The sequence below is a fragment of the Pleurodeles waltl genome, chromosome 3_1 (assembly GCF_031143425.1).
Source record: "Pleurodeles waltl isolate 20211129_DDA chromosome 3_1, aPleWal1.hap1.20221129, whole genome shotgun sequence".
Lineage (NCBI taxonomy): Eukaryota > Metazoa > Chordata > Amphibia > Caudata > Salamandridae > Pleurodeles > Pleurodeles waltl.
Genome location: NC_090440.1, coordinates 1,871,097,130 through 1,871,117,628, shown reverse-complemented (window position 1 = coordinate 1,871,117,628; position 20,499 = coordinate 1,871,097,130). Strand labels below are relative to the sequence as shown.

The window sequence follows — 20,499 nt, the reverse complement described above, 5'->3', positions numbered from 1 at the left end:
ACCTTTATTGTTTTTTTGAGAGAAAATGATTTGTTTTGCAAAGACTTAAGACACTTTATATCACTTTTACAGTGATATCTCAACATATACTTATTGCATTTTAATCGTTTTGACCTGTATCTTATCAGATAAATATAATATATTTTTCTAAACACTGTGTGGTGTATTTTTGTGGTGCTATATGGTGTTAGTGTAGGATTTATTGCACAAATATTTTACTCATTGCCTTCTAACTTAAGTCTGACTGTTCAGTGCCAAGCTACCAGAGGGTGGGCACAGGATAATTTGGATTGTGTGTGACTTACCCTGACTAGAGTGAGGGTCCTTGCTTGGACAAGGCGTAACCTGACCTCCCACCAAAGACCTCATTTCTAACACTTACCGAATCATGCAATAAGTCCATCAATAGGCCACTGACTGATTGGATATATCACTACGTACACATCAGACATGGCAAGCCTTACATCTGCCTGTGGAGGTTTCTTAGGGCCAAAGCACATGTGTTACTTACACAACAGGTACACCTACTATGATGCAAGCCACAAGCCTCGATACACTTACAATACTACTCACATGTGTACGTGAACTACCAGACCTGCACCACATAGGTGTCATTGCCAACATTAGATTAGGTCTATACTTACTCTCCGTGGCTGCTGTACTGCCTTCAAATGCCCATCCAACTGAGGGTAAGCCACTGCCAAAACGTGGGCCATTAGGGGGGTCGTGGTCTGATGGGCACCCTGTCCTCATTGGAGGGGGTATCCCCAGCTGGGCCTTTGCAGTCTTCCGGGCCCAGTGTCTCAGGTCTTCCCACCTTTTCAGATAGTGGGTGCTCTGCCGGGTGTGGACCCCAAGGGTCTGCACTTTTTTGGCGATGGCACACTAAATCTTCTTCTGATAGGCATTGACCTGCATGGATGACATAGATAACAAAGTATGTCATGTCCACATGTACTCTACTAAAACAGGCAGGGTTACTAACTAGTTAGCACAACAAGCCAAACATGGACTGTCTTGAACATCCCCTCCACTGAAAGATAGGCATATGCAGTCTGGCCAGATGTGAGGTGGAAACAGGCAGACAACATGCATCTCCAGCACCAGCTGTCATGTTATCACATTTGACTAGAGAGCAAACAAATTTGCAAATATGGTATTTCAGGAATGGTCTGCTAAACCAACTCCACTGACCTTGTGCAGCAGTCATAAGGTGGATCAGAGAACATACATCAAACACTTACCACAATGTCTCAGGACTCAAAATCTGTCACCAAACATAGGTGCATGATGAGGAACTCATCCCATTCTATCACAATTTTGGCACTGTACAGACTTTAAGGACACAACCAGAAACATTGGCGAGTATAGTAGAGCTAATGAAATATTTGTGCACATGGTGCACTTACTTGCTCCTCTGGTGCACCATAGAGCTGTGCATACAGGCAAAGGACCTCCTCCACCAGCTTCTCCAGCTCCTCAGGTGAGAAGACAGAGACCCTATCACCTGTAGGAAATGACATGATTGCTCCCAGAGGCAGTACTCAGCAGCTCAAGTAATGGATTACTGGCAGCAGTATCAGGAGTCAAGTGAGAGATGAATTATGAAATCACGGTCATGTCTGCCACGTAAGAGACTACCACCACTGGCAGACATCACCGTTGGCCCAAGACTACCAAAGGCAGCAATGTGTTTCAACAGCAATATCCACTATGGTAGTATCCGCCTACCACCATGACAACTTTCTCCAGTGGATATAGGCCATTTCCTAATGTCCAGTACAGTAGGTCAGGCATCTGCCATTTTGAGGTCCTTAGATGGTCGGAAAGTTAAATTAAAGATGTGGTACGAGGTCAGAAACATATCCACGTCATAGTTTTCAGTGCTGGCTTTGAGCAACCATGTATTTAAAATCCGATTTTATAGACATGTTGTAATATTCATGATATGTGAGTAATGTATCATTAGTGGTATAGCCCGCACTGTCATGGCAATTGGATAGATGGTATTTCTGTCTATTATATGTGAAACATGGTAAGAATGTCATTTTCACTGAGACTTTCAGTGACATGCGTATCCATTTCATAGTCATAATCAAGGTAAGGGGATGACATTACAGCAATTAGCCATTATTTCCATATGTATGTCCTGTGCATCATGTTTAACTATTTCATATGGCATGTCCAAGCATCATGTGTGACATATGCAGTTTCACACTTTCAATGGACACATTAACTGATAGAGATACCTTCTTGTATTCCTTCATCTTGTTACAATGGAATGAGAAGGGTCAGACAACCTCCAGTGTACCGTCCACTAGCAGACCTGCAGACCATGGAGGATCGACATGTCATCCAGATCTACCTCCTGGATAGGTAGAAAATCATGGATCTCTATCTTAAGTTGGAGCCAGATCTGATGCCTGTCATTCGTCATTCCAATAGCATTCCACACATTGTACACATCATGTCAGTGGTGCACTTCCTGGCCACAGGCTCCTTTCAAAATACCGTGGCCCTAACTGCAGGGATGTCACTGCCTATGTTCAGTTTGGTCTTTAAGGATGCCCCCTCAGCACTGTTGAAACACCTGGACAGCTACATCCGATTTTCACACCATGAAGATTTGGCCCATGTGAAGGCTGATTTTTATGCATTGGCATACATTCCACATGTGGTGGGAGCCATTGATGGTACCCATGTAGCATTGGTTCCCCCAAATGGCAAAGAACAGGTGTATCACAAAAGGAAGAACTTCCTTTCGATAAATATCCAAGTAGTCAGTTTGGCGGACTTCTACATCTTCCAAGTATGTGCAAAGTAGCCAGGTTTAGTTCATGATGCCTTCATCATGTGGAACACCAATATCTCACTGCTGATGACACAATAGTACACAGAGAGAGCCTGGCTGGTTGATAAGTCATATATGTGATGTGTCAGTTTCTTATGTTTGCTGGCAAATTTAAGGATGTCCAAGATTCATGTTTGCAAATATGTAGCAATTCCTTAAAGGGTATTCTGTTTACCCATTCCGTCCCTGTTTGTTGAAATCAGTGAACCCAAACACACATGGGGAAGTTCGCTTCAATGAGACCTAGGGAAGGACAAGCCATGTCATGGAGCTTACGTTTGGGCTACTAAAGGCTAGATTTAATTGCATTGATAAGTCTGGTGAAGCCCTCCTCTGTTCACCCACCAAAGTGTGTCAAATCATTGTCTGCTACATGCTCCACAACCTCGCCCTGAGACATCAGATCCTATATATACCAGAAGAGGGGGAGCCAGCAGTTCAAGTGGGTGAGACAACAGAAATGCCAAGTGAGGATGACTGAGATGAGGAAGAAGGAGGAGACATCCGGGCAACTCTCATAAATCAGTACTTCAACTGACTGTAGTTATGTGTTGTTCTGTAAAATACTTGACTCATTGGGTTATTGGGGGGATAAGAGATGTTTGAGAAGTGTCTTTATATGACCATCAGTCAGCTCATTAGTTGCTTAGAAGTAGATAGCTCAGGTGTGCATAATTGTGACTATTGTGATGATCCCCTTTGTTAATGTTTATCACACTGAACAATCAGTGTTTCTATTGTACTTAGGACATGTCTTTATAGGCCTTCAGCACCATTACCTGCTTATACCTTTTGTATTACATTTTTACTTTGCAGATTTCTTCACAAGGTCATCCTCCTGTGGTCAATTCTGAATTGTGTCACAGGGAGGTGGGATTTGCATGTCTGACATGTGAAGTGAACATGGATAGATCCAGGTACTCTAAGGACAGTGGGATGGTAGTGTTCTGTTCGCACAATAGACATGCATGCCATGTTATCTGGTTCCAATGGTGTCATATGTGTAGCCTTCTGTCACTGACACATGTCGTCCTGTGAAAACTATAACTTCAACCTCCTCATTGTATGTAGCTGTCACTGTTTCCTCATTGCGGCCATTGTGCATGTGTGTCAAGACTGACATAGGTGAGTACCATGCCTATAGATACCTGACCATGGTAAGTGGAAAGTTCCATGACTAGGGACAGTTGTACATACCTCTTTCTGTATTATGGGTTAAGGTAATTTGGGAGGTATAGTATGGGTATGTGATAAGGCTTTAGCTGATAACAAATTGAAACAACCTGTTTGCCTATTTGAATAGACAAAGACTGACATGTCCCCAACTTCGTTAGTCTATGGGGTGCTTATTATTCAAACATATGCTGAAGCATTAAATTGTGAAGCTGTACTGCACTGGATGATATTTGGCATTTTGACAACCTATGTGCAAGAAAGTGCAATACCTGGGAATAGGAGTGTGTCCATTTGTATAATTGTACATATATTTGACCCAGATTACACAGTACATGTGAGATGGGACTGAACAGATTTGGTACAAATGTGAATATCATGTGTAAGCTTAATATTTCACAGATAACTTTTCAATACAGCTGAAAAATGAGTTTCAAACATGATATGTGGTTTAGTTGTGTTTATTTACAAGTGCACAGGAAAATTCAAGGAATGGGATCAAACAATACAGTGCAAACAGTGAAGGGTTCAGTCATGAAGAGTGTAATCATCAGGGTAGCTGTTACAACATTTGGAGTCTCAAGTCAAGTGTCCTTGTGCCATTGGAAATTGGAGAGTAGTTGTAAAACAGTCATCAGGGTGTATCTGCGACACACAAGGGGAACCAATGAGTAGGGGATCATTTCCTGGCAGTGGTTGAAGTTTTGGCATCTGCTCCTCCTCGATGTTTCGATAGACGTCCACGTTTGTGGGGGGAGTTCTTCAGCTACAGAGGCTAAAGTTTCAGAGGCATGTCCTTCCCCTTGCAGGGACTCAATTCCACTGGCTGCCACAGATGTAGAAGTGGCTGATGTTACATGGCCAATAAAAGGGATATGCTGTTGTGGACAAAACCTACTCAGGGTGGTATTAATGTCTCTCAGCACCCCTGTTAGGGAGTCCATGTTGGCATTGTGAGTCTCCCGCTTTTGCATGACTTCCTGGTGGTTGTCCCTCTGCAGCTGCTTCATATCCCCGTCATAGTAGGTACCTGGCCCATCACGCCTTAGGACTGTTGCTAAGCTCCCAAGACTTCAAAGATATTAGCCCTCATTACAACCCTTGCGGTTGGTGATAAAGCGGCGGTAATACCGCCAACAGGCCGGCAGTAGAAAAAATTGAATTATGACCACAGGGGAAACCGCCAACACAGACAGTCACTTTAACACACCGACCGCCACGGAGGTAGCAACAAGCACCGCAGCGGTAACAACCAACAGCCAAGCGGAAGACAATGGGCCAGATGTAGGAAACGATTTGCGACTCGCAAACGGCAAAAATTGCCGTTTGCGAGTCGCAAATGTGAGTTTCCTATGCAGAAATGCATTTTGCGAGTCGGGACCGACTCGCAAAATGCATTTCCGACTCGCAAATAGGAAGGGGTGTTCCCTTCCTATTTGCGAGTCGGAGTGGTATGCAATACCATTTGCGACCGCGTACGCGGTCGCAAATGGCATCGCAGTTACCATCCACTTCAAGTGGATGGTAACCCACTCGCAAATTGGAAGGGGTCCCCATGGGACCCCTTCCACTTTGTGACTGGACCCACAAATATTTTTTCAGGGCAGGGAGTGGTCCAAAGGACCACTCCCTGCCCTGAAAAAATACCGAAACTAAAGGTTTCGTTTTTTTTTTAAGTGCAGCTCGTTTTCCTGTAAGGAAAACGGGCTACACTTAAAAAAAAAAAAAAAACTGCTTTATTTAAAAGCAGTCACGAACATGGAGGTCTGCTGACGACAGCAGGCCTCCATGTTTGCGAGTGCCTATACTCGCTATGGGGCCGCAATTTGCGACCCACCTCATGAATATTCATGAGGTTGGTCATTGCGACCCCATAGCGAGTTGCAGTCGGTGTCTGAGACACCGTACTGCATACCAATTTGCGAGGTGCAAAGTGCAAGTCGCATGGACTCGCACTTTGCACCTCCCAAATTTTAAAGTTGCTACATTGGCCCAATGTTCCGCCCACTGTATTATGAGAGGCCAATCCACCACCTTTTCCGGGGCAGTACCAACGGCATCAAAAGCACTGCGAAAACAGTACACAGAAGGAAGAAGAACACTCAAGGATCAACCACGACTCCATGGAGCCCAAACTACAGTTTTTAACGATGCTGGTCTACCTCCTCCTACACCAGGAATACCAACACCGGCGAAGACGACCACAGTGAGTACTGCTACCTAGCACAGCACACAGAGGAGAGGGGAGGAAAAAGAGAGTGACACACACACGCAACACGCAACCCCCCCAACACCATACACACAAACAGATGCAGTAACATTACATTTACACTCCGTAGCCCTCAGGAATAATGCAAGGACAAAATTATTTGAAGAAAGTGAGTGTTATACGTAAAAATACTATGAATAAGTGCATCAAAAAGCAAACGTATATACATATTTACAAATGCGGGGACACTGCCCAGTCCATAATGACCGTGGGCTACAGGGCCATATCACAGAGGCCAAGGCCCCACTTGACTCCTGCCTCAATACGGAGAGAACACTGCTGGGGCATCATGTTGAAAATACACAGGCACCTCAGGGGGAAAGGGAAGAGGGGCACCTCAGCAGGAAGATGGTACAACGCCGCTGCTTCTGGAGGGGGCTACATGCCCTCTGCGATGTCCTGGGGAGTGCAAGGCCACAGTCTCTCAAGTGGGTGGTATGCCCACTGATTGGTCCTGGGGAGTGAAAAGCCACAGTCTCTCAAGTGGGGAGTTTGCCCACTGCTTGGTCCTGGGGAGTGCAAAGCCACAGTCTCTCAAGTGTCATGTTTGCCCACTGCTTGGTCCTGGGGAGTGCAGGGCCACAGTCTCTAAAGTGGGTGGTTTGCCCACTGCTTGGTCCTGGGAGAGCAAGGCTACAGTCTCTCAAGTGGGTGGTTTGCCCACTGCTTGGTCCTGGGCAGTGAAAAGTCACAGTCTCTCTAGTGGGTGGGTAGTTTGCCCGCTGCTTGGTCCTGGGGAGAGCAAGGCCACAGTCTCTCAAGTGGATTCCTTCTTCCACTGGTGCTGGAGGGGGCTTTATGCCCTGTGTGCTTCATCCTGGCAAGGAGGGGATGAGTGGATGCCTTCTTCCACTGGTTCTGGAGGAGGATTTGTGCCCAGTGTGCTTCATCCTGGCAAGGAGGGGGTGAGTGGATACCTTCTTCCACTGGTTCTGGAGGGGGCTTTGTGCCCAGTGTGCTTCATCCTGTTAAGGATGGGGTGAGTGGGTGCCTTCTTCCACGGGTTCTGGAGGGGGCTTTGAGCCCTGTGATGCAGCACTCGGGGAGTGCAAGGTCACAGTCCCTCACCTGGGGGTCAGACCTAAGAGGTTTGCAGTGGGCAGGATGCATGACACTCCATGGAGGCAGGACTACAGTCCATCCGCTGGCGGTGATGGCTGCACATTGGTGGTAGTGCCTGTGCTGGTATTGGTGCTGCCAGTGGTGAGGGGAGGCTCCAGCCCTTACCCTGCAGCCTCGGATGGCTGCCCACTGGGGCGGTTGGAGGTGTTTGTCTGCTGTATTTGGGTGCAGGTGCATGGGCTGGATGTTGTTGTGAGGTGGATGGCTGTTGGGTGTCTGAGTGCTTGCGTTTGTGTACTTTGGGTGAAGTGGCCACAGACACAGTGGAAGAGGACACAGGGGACGTGTGCATGGATGTGGGGGTGGTGACTGCCAGTGTGAGTGGAGATGCTACTGGGAGGGAAGTGGACAATGAGGAGGGCGGGGATACAGTGGAGGCAGTGGATATTGGCATGTCTGATTCTGGATGGTGTTTGTGTGAGTGCCTGTGGGATGATGTGTGGTGCTTGTGTTTGCCTGAGCCACTTTTGTTTGTTTTCTTGGATGCATGCTGGTCTGATGGTGTGCTTGGGACAGGTTGGGGTTGAGTGGAATAGAACTGGGTAGAGGAAGTTGGAGGGGGGAGGCTAGAAACAAGGGACAATGGCTGCCATCAGGGAGAAGGCCAGAGCCTGAAATGCTCTCTGTTGGGCCGCCACGCCAGAGTGAATGCCCTCCAGGAATGCATTTGTTTGTTGCAAATGCCATGCCAGCCCCTGGATGGCATTCACTATGGTTGACTGCCCAACAGAGATGGATCGCAGGAGGTCAATAGACTCCTCACTCAGGGTAGCAGGGCTGACTGGGGCAGGGCCTAAGGTGCCTGGGGTGAAGGAGATGCTCACCCTCCTGGGTGAGCGGGCACAGGAAACTCACTGAGGAGCTGCTGGGAGGGCGGTGCTGGTACAGGTGGTGGCGGCTGTACCTGTAGTTGGGGTGACCACAGAGGTGTCCGCCACCACCAGGGAGCTTCCATTGGAGGAGGTCTCACTGTCCAAACTGTCCCCCTTGTCTCCGCCGTGGTGCTCCCCTCACCCTCCGTTCCACTAGTGCCCTCACCAATGGTGGATTCGGCCTCATGGCCCATGTGGGATTATGCTCCCTCCATCGCCGGTGCCTCTGCTCCTCCGCAAAATGATGCTAATGCACACAAGGACAGGGTGACAAAACAAAAGGGGGGGAGAGAGAGAATACACTTGGCCAATGCCAGCAACAACACCCCCGTTGACATACACAACACACAGGGAACAGCCCTATGCACTAGGCAATGCACTACCAGTCACAATGCTAGTCACCAGGCCATGGAGAACAATGCCTAACGCCAATAGCGGCATACCTGAGACCCACAGATCCCTGCCCAGAAATAGATGCCCACTAGCATGTTTGGGGTGGTGTACATCAGACCCTGCCCAACATAGAACCTACCCTGCAATGTCCGACCTGGCCTAGGGGCACCCACAAGCCCATATCCCACACCCAGAGAACACCCCACCACACGCAATTTGCAGAATTTGAAACTGTACTCACCCCCTTGTGGCTGCTGTGATGCCCTCAAGCGCCCATCCAACTCCGGATAGGCCACCGCTAGTATGCAGAACATCAGGGGGGTCAGGGTTCGATGGGCACCCCTTCCTCGTTGGGAGGCCATCCCCAGCTGGGCCTTCACCATCTTCCTTGCCCAGCGTTTCAGGTCCTCCCACCGTTTGTGACTGTGGGTGCTCTGCCTGCCATAGACCCCCAGGGTCCACACATCCTTGACGATGGCACACCATATAGCCTTTTTCTGATGTGTGCTGACCTGCAGAGATATGAATATAGAAGAAGGGATCAGTCATACCGTCTGGCCTGTTACACCCATGGCCCACCATATCCCTCCCATCCCCTTATGCACATACAATGCCCACAATACATGCAGCACTCTGCCGAGGACCCCTCAATCCCCCCCTTACATGAGGCCTTCACACACAGCACTCCATGCATTCATGCCCCATGCATTGTGCGCACAGTGTACTCACCTGTTGGTCTGGAGGCCCATAAAGTAATCGGTACTGGGGTAGGACCCCATCCACCAGTCTCTCCAACTCGGCAGCGGTGAAGGCAGGGGCTCTTTCCCCAGAGACTTGAGCCATGGCCGCTTCCAGACACAGGTCACAGCAGCACTTGCAGTGTAGGTCCTCTACTGTTGAAGGTCAGCTAGCAAGTGAGTGAACAGATAGAAAATGGCAGTCACGTCTGTGGTGATGTGTACCGTCACCGCCAGCGTACATCACCATTGGCTACTGTACCCCATAGGGCCCAATGATAACCAATAAGGAGTTGCATGGCGGTCGGCGACCACCTCCCGCAACGGTGCACAATGTCAGCGGAATTACCGCATTTCCACATGTCCCTCCACAAAAGACGTGCGTCCGCCGTTTCAGGGGGGGCAGGCCATGGCACCTAACTGCGTCACAGCAGACATAAGCACATTTAGGGACTACACGTAAACATACTGTTTCTGTCACAACATGCAATGCATTTTACTCTGAGGATATGTTTGAAAATGACCATCTGCTCACCGTTTTGCACCCTAGATTACAACCGTGGAGGGATGATTAGGAGATGGAGCCATCCCCTCGTGTACAGGTTCCTGGTGGACTTGGCAACAATGGAGGACAGGCACATTATCGTCACCTACAGACTTGATAGGGCCACAATCCAAGAGCTATGTGCGCAATTGGAGCCCGAACTGATCTCAGCTGTCCATCAGCCCACTGGGATCCCCCCTCTTGTGCAAGTCCTATCAGTGCTACCATTTCTAGGCAACTGACTCCTTCCAAGTGACAGTGGCCATGGCAGCAGGGATGCTCCAGCCAATGTTCTTAATAGTGCTGACCAGAGTGTTGTCTGCCCTGATGAAACACATGCGCAGCTACATCGTTTTCCCCCAGATGGAGGATTTGGCCACAGTGAAAGCTGACTTCTATGCAATGGGAAGTATCCCCAACATCATTGGAGCAATTGATGGTACACATATTCCCTTTGTTCCCCCCAGGAGAAATTAACAGGTGTTCAGAAATCGAAAGAGCTTTCACTCCATGAATGTGCAGATAGTGTGCCTGGCGGACCAGTACATCTCCCATGTCAATGCAAAATATCCTGGGTCTGTGCATGATGCCTATATCCTGAGGAATAGTAGCATCCCATATGTGATGGCTCAACTCCAGAGGCACAGGGTGTGGCTAAAATGTGAGCCCATGGTCCTCACCCAGTGTATGTTGGTATATGGGTGTGGGGTTGGCCCTAAGGGTGAGTGTGTGGCTAACATGCATCCCTCGGTACTTGCAGGTGACTCTGGTTACCCCAACCTCTCATGGCTACTGACCCCAGTGAGGAATGCCAGGACAAGGGCAGAGGAACATTTCACTGAGGTACATGGGCGAACAAGAAGAATTATTGAGCGCACCTTTGGCCTCCTGTAGGCCAGTTTCAGGTGCCTCCATCTGACAGGTGGATCCCTGTGCTACTCACCAAAGAAGGTGTGCCAGATCATCGTGGCATGTTGCATGTTGCACAACCTTGCCTTGAGACTCCAGGTGCCTTTTCTGCACGAGGGTGGTGCTGGAGATGGGCGTGTGGCAGCGGTGGAGCTTGTGGACAGTGATGAAGAGGATGCAGAGGATGATGATGTGGACAACAGAACAACTATCATTCTACAGTACTTCCAGTGACACACAGGTAAGACACTGTAACTTCCATTGCTGTTTTGTGTAGTGAATTTTCCCTGGAAGGCTGCTGTTCCCACTTCTATGGCCCCATACTGTACCCTTTTACATGTCTATTCACAGATATTTGTGCCCTACTCTGGCTCCTGGTGTATTGACTGCAGCACATTACAATTCATACCTATGTATATATAACTGTAACGACTAATTGCAATGTCTACATATTGTTAAGCAAATACATCCTTAAATCATTTGCCATACTCCATACTTTTATTTTTTCAAAGGGTGTATATTTAAGTGCTGAGAAGTAAATGGGGATGTGCAATGGACTTGGGTGATGGTGGAGGAAAGTCCAGGATAGAGTCCAGTCTATTTGTATCACAGGTGCATTGTCCAATGAGGAATAGGAAGGGGAGCAATGGCAGTTCAAGGTAGACAGGGTAACAGAGTGGGACACAAGGGTGACGATCAGGAAAGTCTTATTTCCTGGCGGGGGTCTTGGCAATGTTCTCTGGCTTCTGTCTGGATTGCAGGGACTGTTTGTGGGGTGGTTCTCCTTCTGCAGGGCGTGGGGTGCTGGTTGCCTGATGTTCCTGTGGGGGGGCTCCTGTCCACTAGCTTTGGTGGAGGTGGAGGGCTGTTCATCAGTGTGGCTAGTGTCAGGGGCCCGTTGATGTGCCACTGCCTCCCTCATGGTGTTGGCCATGTCAGCCAGCACCCCTGCAATGGTGAACAGTTTGGTGTTTATGTCCTTCAATTTCTCCCTGATCCCCAGGTACTATCCCTCCTGCAGCCACTGGGTCTCCTGCAAATTGGCCAGTATCTGGCCCATCGTCTCCTGGGAATGGTGGCATGCTCCCAGGATGCTGGTGAGTGCCTTGTGTAGAGTCAGTTCCCTGGGACTGTCCTCCCTCTGGCGCATCAGTCTTTCCAGCTTCCCTGTTGTCCTGTGCCTCTGTCCACTGAACCGTGTGCCCACTGCAACTGTCCCCAGGTCCCTGATTGTCCTGTGTTTGTGGGGTGTCCTTGGGTCCCTGTAGTGATGGACCCACTGCTGATTGACGTGTCCTGGGGACAGAGGTATGGGCCTGCTTGGTGGGTGTTGTGCTGTTGTTTCCTGAGGGGGGATGCTCTGTGGTGGCACGGGACTGTGGCTGGAGAACCAACTGTCCGGAGGTCACTGATGGGCCAGGTTGGTCATCCTGATCCAGGCTGCTGTTATCTTCTGTGGGGGGACTGGATGATGCTGGCACCTCCTATCCGGTGACATTGTATGGGGGACCTGTGGGGATGTAAATGCAGTGTTATAGTTTCTGCGTGTGTCATCTTGTGCATGGGTATGTTGCCCTCTATGGTTAATATTGCCATGGCAGATTAGCCTTAGTGTGAGTAGTTATTTGGTGGGCTAGGTGTTTGTCTCTAGTGTGCATGCAGTGGTGATGATTGTCCATTCAGGTCTGTGAGTGGTGTCCATGCCTTGGTGTTGCATGCAGGGCTTGGGATATGTGGTTGTGATGGTGGTTTGTATGTGAGGTGGTGGAGTTATGGCAGTGATGACATGCAGGTCGGGGTGATAGCAATAGAGAGTTGACTTACCAGAGTCCAGTCCTCCTGCTACTCCTGCTAGGCCCTCAGGATGCAGTACTGCCAAGACTTGCTCCTCCCATGTTGTTACTTGTGGGGGAGGAGGTGGGGGTCCACTGCCAGTCCTCTGTACAGCTATCTGGTGTCTTGCAACCACGGAACGCACCTTCCCCCGTAGGTCATTCCACATCTTCCTGATGTCATCCCTTGTTCTTGGGTGCTTTCCCACTGCGTTGATCCTGACACGATTCTCCGCCATAGCTCCATCTTCCTTGGAATGGATGTCTGCTGCACCTGTGATCCGAATAGCTGTGGCTCTACCCTGATGATTTCCTCCACAGTGACCCTTAGCTCCTCCGCTGAGAACCTTGGGTGTCATTGTGGTGCCATGGTTGTAGTGTGAGTGGTGTGTGTGAGTGTGTGGGGTCATGTTTTGGGGTGTATGCCGTGTGGTACGTGGATGGTGCATGGGTGATGGTGTTGTGTGGCTCTGGTTCTGTGGGTGCTCTTGGTGTCTCTGTCTCTCAGTTGTACATTTTTTTAAAGTCGTAAAGGTTTGTGGGTATTGTGGGTGGGTGTTTTATAGTGGTGTGTGGGTGTGGTGTGTGTATGTATGTCAGGTGTGTGTAGTTTGAATTGTCCAATGTGGTGTTGTTTTGCATGTGTGTGTGTATTTTGAGCGCAGCGGTATGTAGCGCCAATGGTTTACCGCAGTTGAATGGTGTAGTTCTGTTGGCATAACGGTGTGGGTGTTGGTACCGCCAGTTTATTACTGACCGTTGGGCTGGCAGACTTGTGTGTGTATCTGTATAGCGAAGGATTGCTATGTGTGGGTCATAATACGGGTAGCGGTATACCGCTGCGGTTGTGGTATGTTGGCGGCAGTCAGCATGGCGGTAAGAGGGACTTACCGCCAATGTCATAATGAGGGCCATTGTCCTGGTCAATTGTATCCGTGCAGCCTCAATCCGCTGGCCCATACGATCCCCCCCACACACCCTACCTCCATATGCCTGTGCCGTTGGCACAGTTTGCCCACTTCTCTGGTGCCAGGTCCTTCATTGTCAGGGTTGTCTAGTGGTGACTCCGGTACCTGTACTGGGGACACATGATGGGTGTAACTGTCCTTGGAACACAGGTATGGGATAAATGGTTGCTTGGGCTGTAGCTGCAATGGGGCTGAGATGCGTCTATGTGTGCAGGGTGAAGCCGACAGTTGTACACCAGTCAGGTGTCCCAGATGGGCCAGAGTCATCCTAAATGTCCACACATCCAGAGTTGTTCTCCTCATTAAGAGCTTCATCTGGGGGGGAAGTGGCTGTCTCAGGTGTCCTGTCCATGGTCACAATGGGGAGTTGACCTGTTGAAGAAATGGAACAGACTGTTACAGATTGTAATGCAACATGTGGTATCAAACTTTGACAGGTAGATATGGTTTGAGCCATGTACAGAAAGGCTTTACTTTATCCCCTCATATGACAGTGACACTGGCTTTCAAATCTGGGGTACAGCTTTATGAGATACAGGGAATTCCTATATCATAAACCTTGCTATAGGATATCAGATCAGCTTGGCAGTTGGATGTCCGTTGATAGACTCTTAGCTTGTCTGCTGTGTAGCTTTATAATGTTCATGTTACCTCTCAGTTAGCAGTAGTTCAGTATTGAGTCACCAGACATCTGCAGAATGTAAAGTGGAAACTGACCTGTCCATCAGCTTAGGAGTAACCATTCTACCTGGCCATATATATCAGGTTATACATAGTACATCACACCGCAGATATGTGTGTTCCCCCAGTGATGATGGCAGGTAAAGGGCCATTTTATCAGAAGACACAGCTGTACCTGTGTGTTGGTGGCATTGTACTGGAAGATGCCCATAGCATTGATGTCATTACCCTAGACTGTAAAATTGTGGATCATTCAGGTGGGTTTAGTCAATGCAAGGCTACTTTCATTATGGTACACTGTGCTGGTTTTCTTCATAGTAGAAGTGTCTGCTGGGAGATGTAGAGCTGTCAGTCCCTGTACTACCCACGCATAGACAGACTCTGTGCCCCAAGGTGAGTTTAGTTGACATGTGGTATGCCAGAGATGGGTATTTCGACATTTGGACACAGGGGTGGTGAGTGTGTTGGCTGTTAAGATGTCAAAAGGTGATCAATGAACATGCAAGACAGAACTTTAGGGTGACATTTTCAGTGTTGTGACATACTTGACTCCACTCCCCCATTTATTCCTGTCAAGCCCTCAGGATGCAGGATGTCCAAGACCTTCTCCTCCCATGATGTGAACATTGGTGGAGGAGGTGGGGGCCCACTACCAGTCTTGAGGACCACTAGCTGCTGTCTGGCAGCCATGGAATGTACCTTCTCCCTGAGGTTGTTCCGCCTCTTCCTGGTGTCCTCCCTTGTGCGTGAATATTTTCCTACAGAATTTACCCTGTCAACTATATTTTGCCACATCTCCATTTTCCTGGCAATAGAGGTTTATTGGAGTTATGCTCTAAATAGGTGTGGCTCTACTCTGATGATTTCGTCCACCATGACCCTCAATTGATTGTCTGTGAAGCGGGGATGTTTTTGTGGAGACATGTTAGTGGTGGACAACACAATAAGAAGAAAATGGGTAATGGGGTGTGGGTGATGTGTTGTGAGTGGATGACGGGTGGTGTCTGATGAGTGTACCACAGATAGTGTGATATGTATGATGTGCAGGTGTGGGATAAATGGTATTTGGAGTGGTGAGGGTGCCTATTCTATGGTTCCTAATTTCTGTGTGTGGCCTCTATCTTGATATGTATGGTGTTTTTGATGCAAAGGATTGTGGGGTGTTTAATAGTGCAGTTTGTAGGTGTGTAAATGTGTAACAGGTGTTTGGAATTCAAACTATCTAATGTGGTGTAGTGTATTATTGTGTAGACAGCCAACCGCCGACATTCAAACCTCATTGGTTTTTCACCATGCAAGAACCACTATTGTGATTTGAGAATTGTAATTGGTTCAATGGACTATTGACGGGCTGGCGGGGCTAGTAGGGGAACTGCCTCTTTCCCATCCTCCAGAGTCCTGGGGTGTCAGCATTTTAGCTTGGTTTATTTGGTTCTGCCTATGTAACTCGTATTGCGGGGCTCTGTGTGACTGCCATCATGGTGGTCTTTTGGTGGTCGCCACTGCGGCAGTCTTGCCGAATGACCCCCAAATTCGTAATGAGGCCCTAAATGTCATCTCCTCGGTGTCCTCCACCTTCCTCAAACTGATTTCAATTGGAGTGCCAACAGTAAATGTGGACCTTTAATTATGCAACACCTTCCCAATTTGGTATAGTTTGGAGTCAGACTAGTACATTAATTTAACCCCTTTGGTGTGGACACCTCCTCCAAATTGGTATAGATTGGAGTGGGAAAAGTAAATGTCATCCTTTTAGTGTCCAACACATTTCCTAACATGGTATAGACTGGAGTGTGAATGAGAAATGTCACCCCTTCAGTATCCAACATCTTCCCCAAATTGGTATACATTGGAGTGGGATTAATAAATGTCATCCCATTAGTGTCCAGCATCTTCTCCAAAGTGGTATAGATTGGAGTGGGAAAAGTAAATGTCACCTCTATAGTATCCAACACTTTTCCCAAAGGTTAGTTATAGTGTTGTCTGTGGGTTTTTACCCTCTAGTTATATTAATAGTAGTGTTTTTCACTAGTGTGTAGTTTGGGGTTATCATGCACTGTTTTACTAATGTATTGTTATGTTATTTCATGTTACATTGTGTAACATTGCTTATTTTGTGATGGATCAACTGTAACGTAGGTGTATTTTTGGGATTGTAATTTGTTTTTGGGTGCAATTTCCTCGTTTACTTTACAGGTTTTTTAAACAAACGTGTAATGGACATTAATACAACAGGTTGCAAAAATAGACTCTGTAGCAACACACAAGGGGACGTCAGCCTTTTAAATACGGGACTGCTAGCTTCTGCCTCCATACGCATCCACTCAACACATGCGAGTCAGAATCAAACTTGCATGTGTTAACCTGTTTTATTATTTAACAACACTGAGTCCTGATGATGGTCTGATGGACCTCTGACTGCCACCACAGGCCAAAACGTCAACATTGCCTTCTCTTTTGACAAGCTGAATTGAAAGTCCATGATCTTGCTTGAACTGGGACTGAAAACCAGGCAATTATTGTGCAGGATTGTGTCATGAGGAGGGTTATAACCCCTTCCTAGATCATCTGTTGGGATTCTATCCTGGAATCTGGGGGACTATATATAGTGTTGTTGTTTATGAGATGTACATTCGGTGGATTTGTTGTACATTTTTTTTTTAACTTCCTGAGTCCTATTGAGTAATATATTGGATTTTAACAGTATGGAGTTGTATTATTCATTAATTGAAGACTGGATCATATGTATGCATACTATAACTAAACAATTCCTCTGAGAGAATTTATTAGTGAGACATTGTCTGTATCCAGTTCCTAGGGAAATGCTGGGTTGACCCTAAGTGTGTTCACTATCAATTTTAGAAAGTGGACATTTCTCTGCTCTTTCAGCTCTGTGTGCCTGCAGCCTTCTTCCAATACACGTCGGGGGGCTCTGGGACTGATGCATTACTGCCAATGCATGGAGAAGATCAACGCATTGCTTCTACAGTGTGGAGAAACATGGTGTATCGCATTTGGAACCGCTGCACTTCAGAATCAATGCTTCGTTCATAGACCCGTTGCATTATCACAGTTGCGTGGAGAAATTCAATGTAGCACGTCACCTGCACCTGCATGGGTACCAGCGATGCACCTCACTGTTGTGATCAGGATCAAGGTACTTTTGCATCAAGGCCTGCATGGCCTTCGCTCCATTGTAGGTGGCCTGACCCTTGAGCTTGCCCTGGTCCAGTGTGGCCCATTAACTCTTTGAGCGATGTTTGCTTCTAAGTGCCATATTTGCATTTAATATTTAAAAATTCATCTCTCAACTTCTACTGGATGGATTTTTGCCGTCTTGCTCTTGTTTTATTTACATCCTGACTTATTTTTCTAATTTGGTGTGGAGTCTTTTAGTGGTGTTTCCACTGTGTTAATGTTTACGTAGTGCACAAATACTCTACACATTGCCTCTTAAGTTAAGCCTAACTGCTCTGTACCATGCTCTGTGCCAAGCTGCAAGAGGGTGAGCACAGGTTAATTTAGGGTGCGTATCTGACTTACACTGAGTAGAGTGGTTGTCCCTACTTGGACAGAGCATACTGTTATCAACTAGAGGACCCATTTCAAACAATGTTGTACATTCTTTTGGTGTGTTTGCTACATTTAGGTGCAATTTGGGTTACAGATTGTGTCATTCGTAGTTGTTGGTATCTTTTCTCTTTTTGTAATGCCTCTATACATTTGAAGAGTGTAGAATTGGTTCTGGATAGCACCTTGGGACAAGAAGCCAAATCAAGCAATGCAGTGGAAGGATGGCACAATACCTTCCAATTGAAATTCCATTGACAACCCTCAGGATGCAGGATGCCCAAGAACTTTTCGTCCCTTGATGTGACTGTTGATGGAGGAGGTGGGGGCCCACCGCCAGTTTTGAGGACCACCAGCTGCTCCCTGGCAGCCATGGAACGTACATTCCCCCTGAGGTTGTTCCACCTCTTCCTGGTGTCCTCCACTGTTCGTGGATAGCTGCTTACAGAATTTACCCTGTCAACTATATTTTGCCATGCCTCCATTTTCCTGGCAATAGAGGTTTGTTGGACTTATGCTCCAAATAGATGTGGCACTACTCCGATGAGTCCATCCACTATGACCCTCAACTGATTGTCTGTGAAGCTGAGATGTTTTTGTGGGGATATGTTAGTGGTGGACAAAACAATAAGAAAAAAAATGGGTAATGGGATGTGGATGCTGTGTTGTGAGTGGTGTCTGATGTGTGGCAAAAAGACTGTGTGATATATGTGAAGTGCAGGTATGGGATGAGTGGTATTTGGAGTGCAGAGGGCTGCCTTTTCTATGAGTCCTAATTTCTGTGTGCAGCTTCTATCTTGCTGTGGATGGCATTTTTGATGCAAAGGATTGTGTGGTGTGAAGCGGTATGTTTAATAGTGCAGTTTGTTGGTGTGTCAGGTATATCGATGTGTGTCACATGTGTGGAATTCAAACTATCCAATGTGGTGTAGTGTATTGCTATGTAGATCGCCTACCGCCCCTGTTCGCAATGCCATTGGTTTACTGCCATGGAAGAACTGCTATTGTGTTTTGTCGGTCGTAATTGGTTCAGGGGATTTTTGATGGGCTGACGGTGCTTGTGGTGGAGCCGCCTCTTTCCAACCCTCCAGAGTCCCAGTGGTGTCAGAATGTTGTCTGGGTTTAGGCAGTCCTTCCAGTGTATCTCATAATAAGTTGGTCTGTATGACACATAATGAGGAACCTTTCTTTTCAAAGGATAGGCACTAAACAATGATGAACAAATCCATATATTCTCTACAACAGAAAACCAGCTAAAAGTAAGCGAATGTCAAACCTTGATGATGGATGGGACCTTCAAAATGTGTCACAAACCATTCATACAGATATACATCATATGTGGTGAACATCAAAACATGAATATTCCTTTTATATATGCCCTTACTACCAAATAAACAAAGCAGCACTAACTATGACCTATTAAAAATTAAATAAATAAATACTACAGACAAAAAGTAATCATAGATTTTGAACAAGCTAATTCAAAACCATTTTGAAAAATGACCGACATGCAGCCAAACAAGGCTGCTACTAGCCTTTCAAACATAGCATGTGGGGAAACGTCAACAATTTACACTAAGGGCCTTATTATGAGTCTGGCGGTCTGCAGGTCGCCAGACTTGCAGTACTGCTCCCAACCGCCATGGTTTTGACTGTCTGACCATCAAATTAAGAGTTTGGCAGTTGGACCACCAAAAGACCGCTATCTCTGACAGGATCAGTGATCCCAACAGGATGACAGCAGTCGTGGTTGTAATCAGCCACTGAGGCACCGAAGTCAGTGCCACTGTGCTGATTACAGCCTTGTTCTCTGCCAGACTGGCGGTTCACCCACCATGAGAAGGCTGGCGGAGAACAAGTGCCAGGGGCTACAGGGGGGCCGCTGCACTGACCATGCCAAAGGCAATGGCAGTGCAGGGGTCCTCCTGCCCAGCACCCTTGATATGTGCACAGTCTGTGGTGCAGACAGTGTGCATTTCAAGAGTGCTGGTGCACCCTGCATGCAGCAGCATTGCACTGTCTTAATTATGAGCTGGGAACAATGCTGCTGCACCTTTCCCACTTGGCTGACCAGCAGAAACCTTGTTTTCCACAGGTCAGTCCAGTGGGGAAGTTGTAACAGGGCTGGTGGGTAGACCTCAAGCACTGTGACGGTCTCTTCATTGGTAGTTTGGTGGATGGATGTTTCCGTCCGCCAAACTCTTAATGTGCCCCTTAGTGTAGAATATGTTACAAACAGCTAATTTGCCTTTGAAATAAAAAACAATTATAGCAGTAGTCTATGTCCCTGTCACAGAGGTAGCTGACCACTACAATTTACTGATAAAAAGCCCTTTCTATCAGCAAAATGAAAACAAACTAAACCCCCTAAGGAATTGCTTCGAAGACACTTGGATTGGCAGACTGCATTGCTCTGGAAACAGACGCCAACTCAAATCCTGGAATGTCAGTGACAGCACCTTGGCACAAGAAGCCAAACCAAGCAATGCAGTGGAAGGATGGCACAATGCCTTCCAATTGAAATTCCATTGAAAGCCCTCAGGATGCATGTGTCCATTGAAAGCTACTTACCTAGGGG

The 20,499-nt window shown here is 47.4% G+C and overlaps 1 protein-coding gene across 1 annotated transcript in view; it reads left to right on the top strand.

The window, feature by feature from the left end:
- The first annotated feature begins 1,559 nt into the window (after nt 1-1,559).
- LOC138283631 (gamma-crystallin-2-like) overlaps nt 1,560-20,499 on the top strand; it is a 58,501-nt gene continuing 39,561 nt past the window's right edge. The window contains exon 1 of the mRNA XM_069221570.1: nt 1,560-1,590. Coding sequence (XP_069077671.1) covers nt 1,560-1,590 — 31 coding nt within the window. The remainder of the gene's footprint in view (nt 1,591-20,499) is intronic.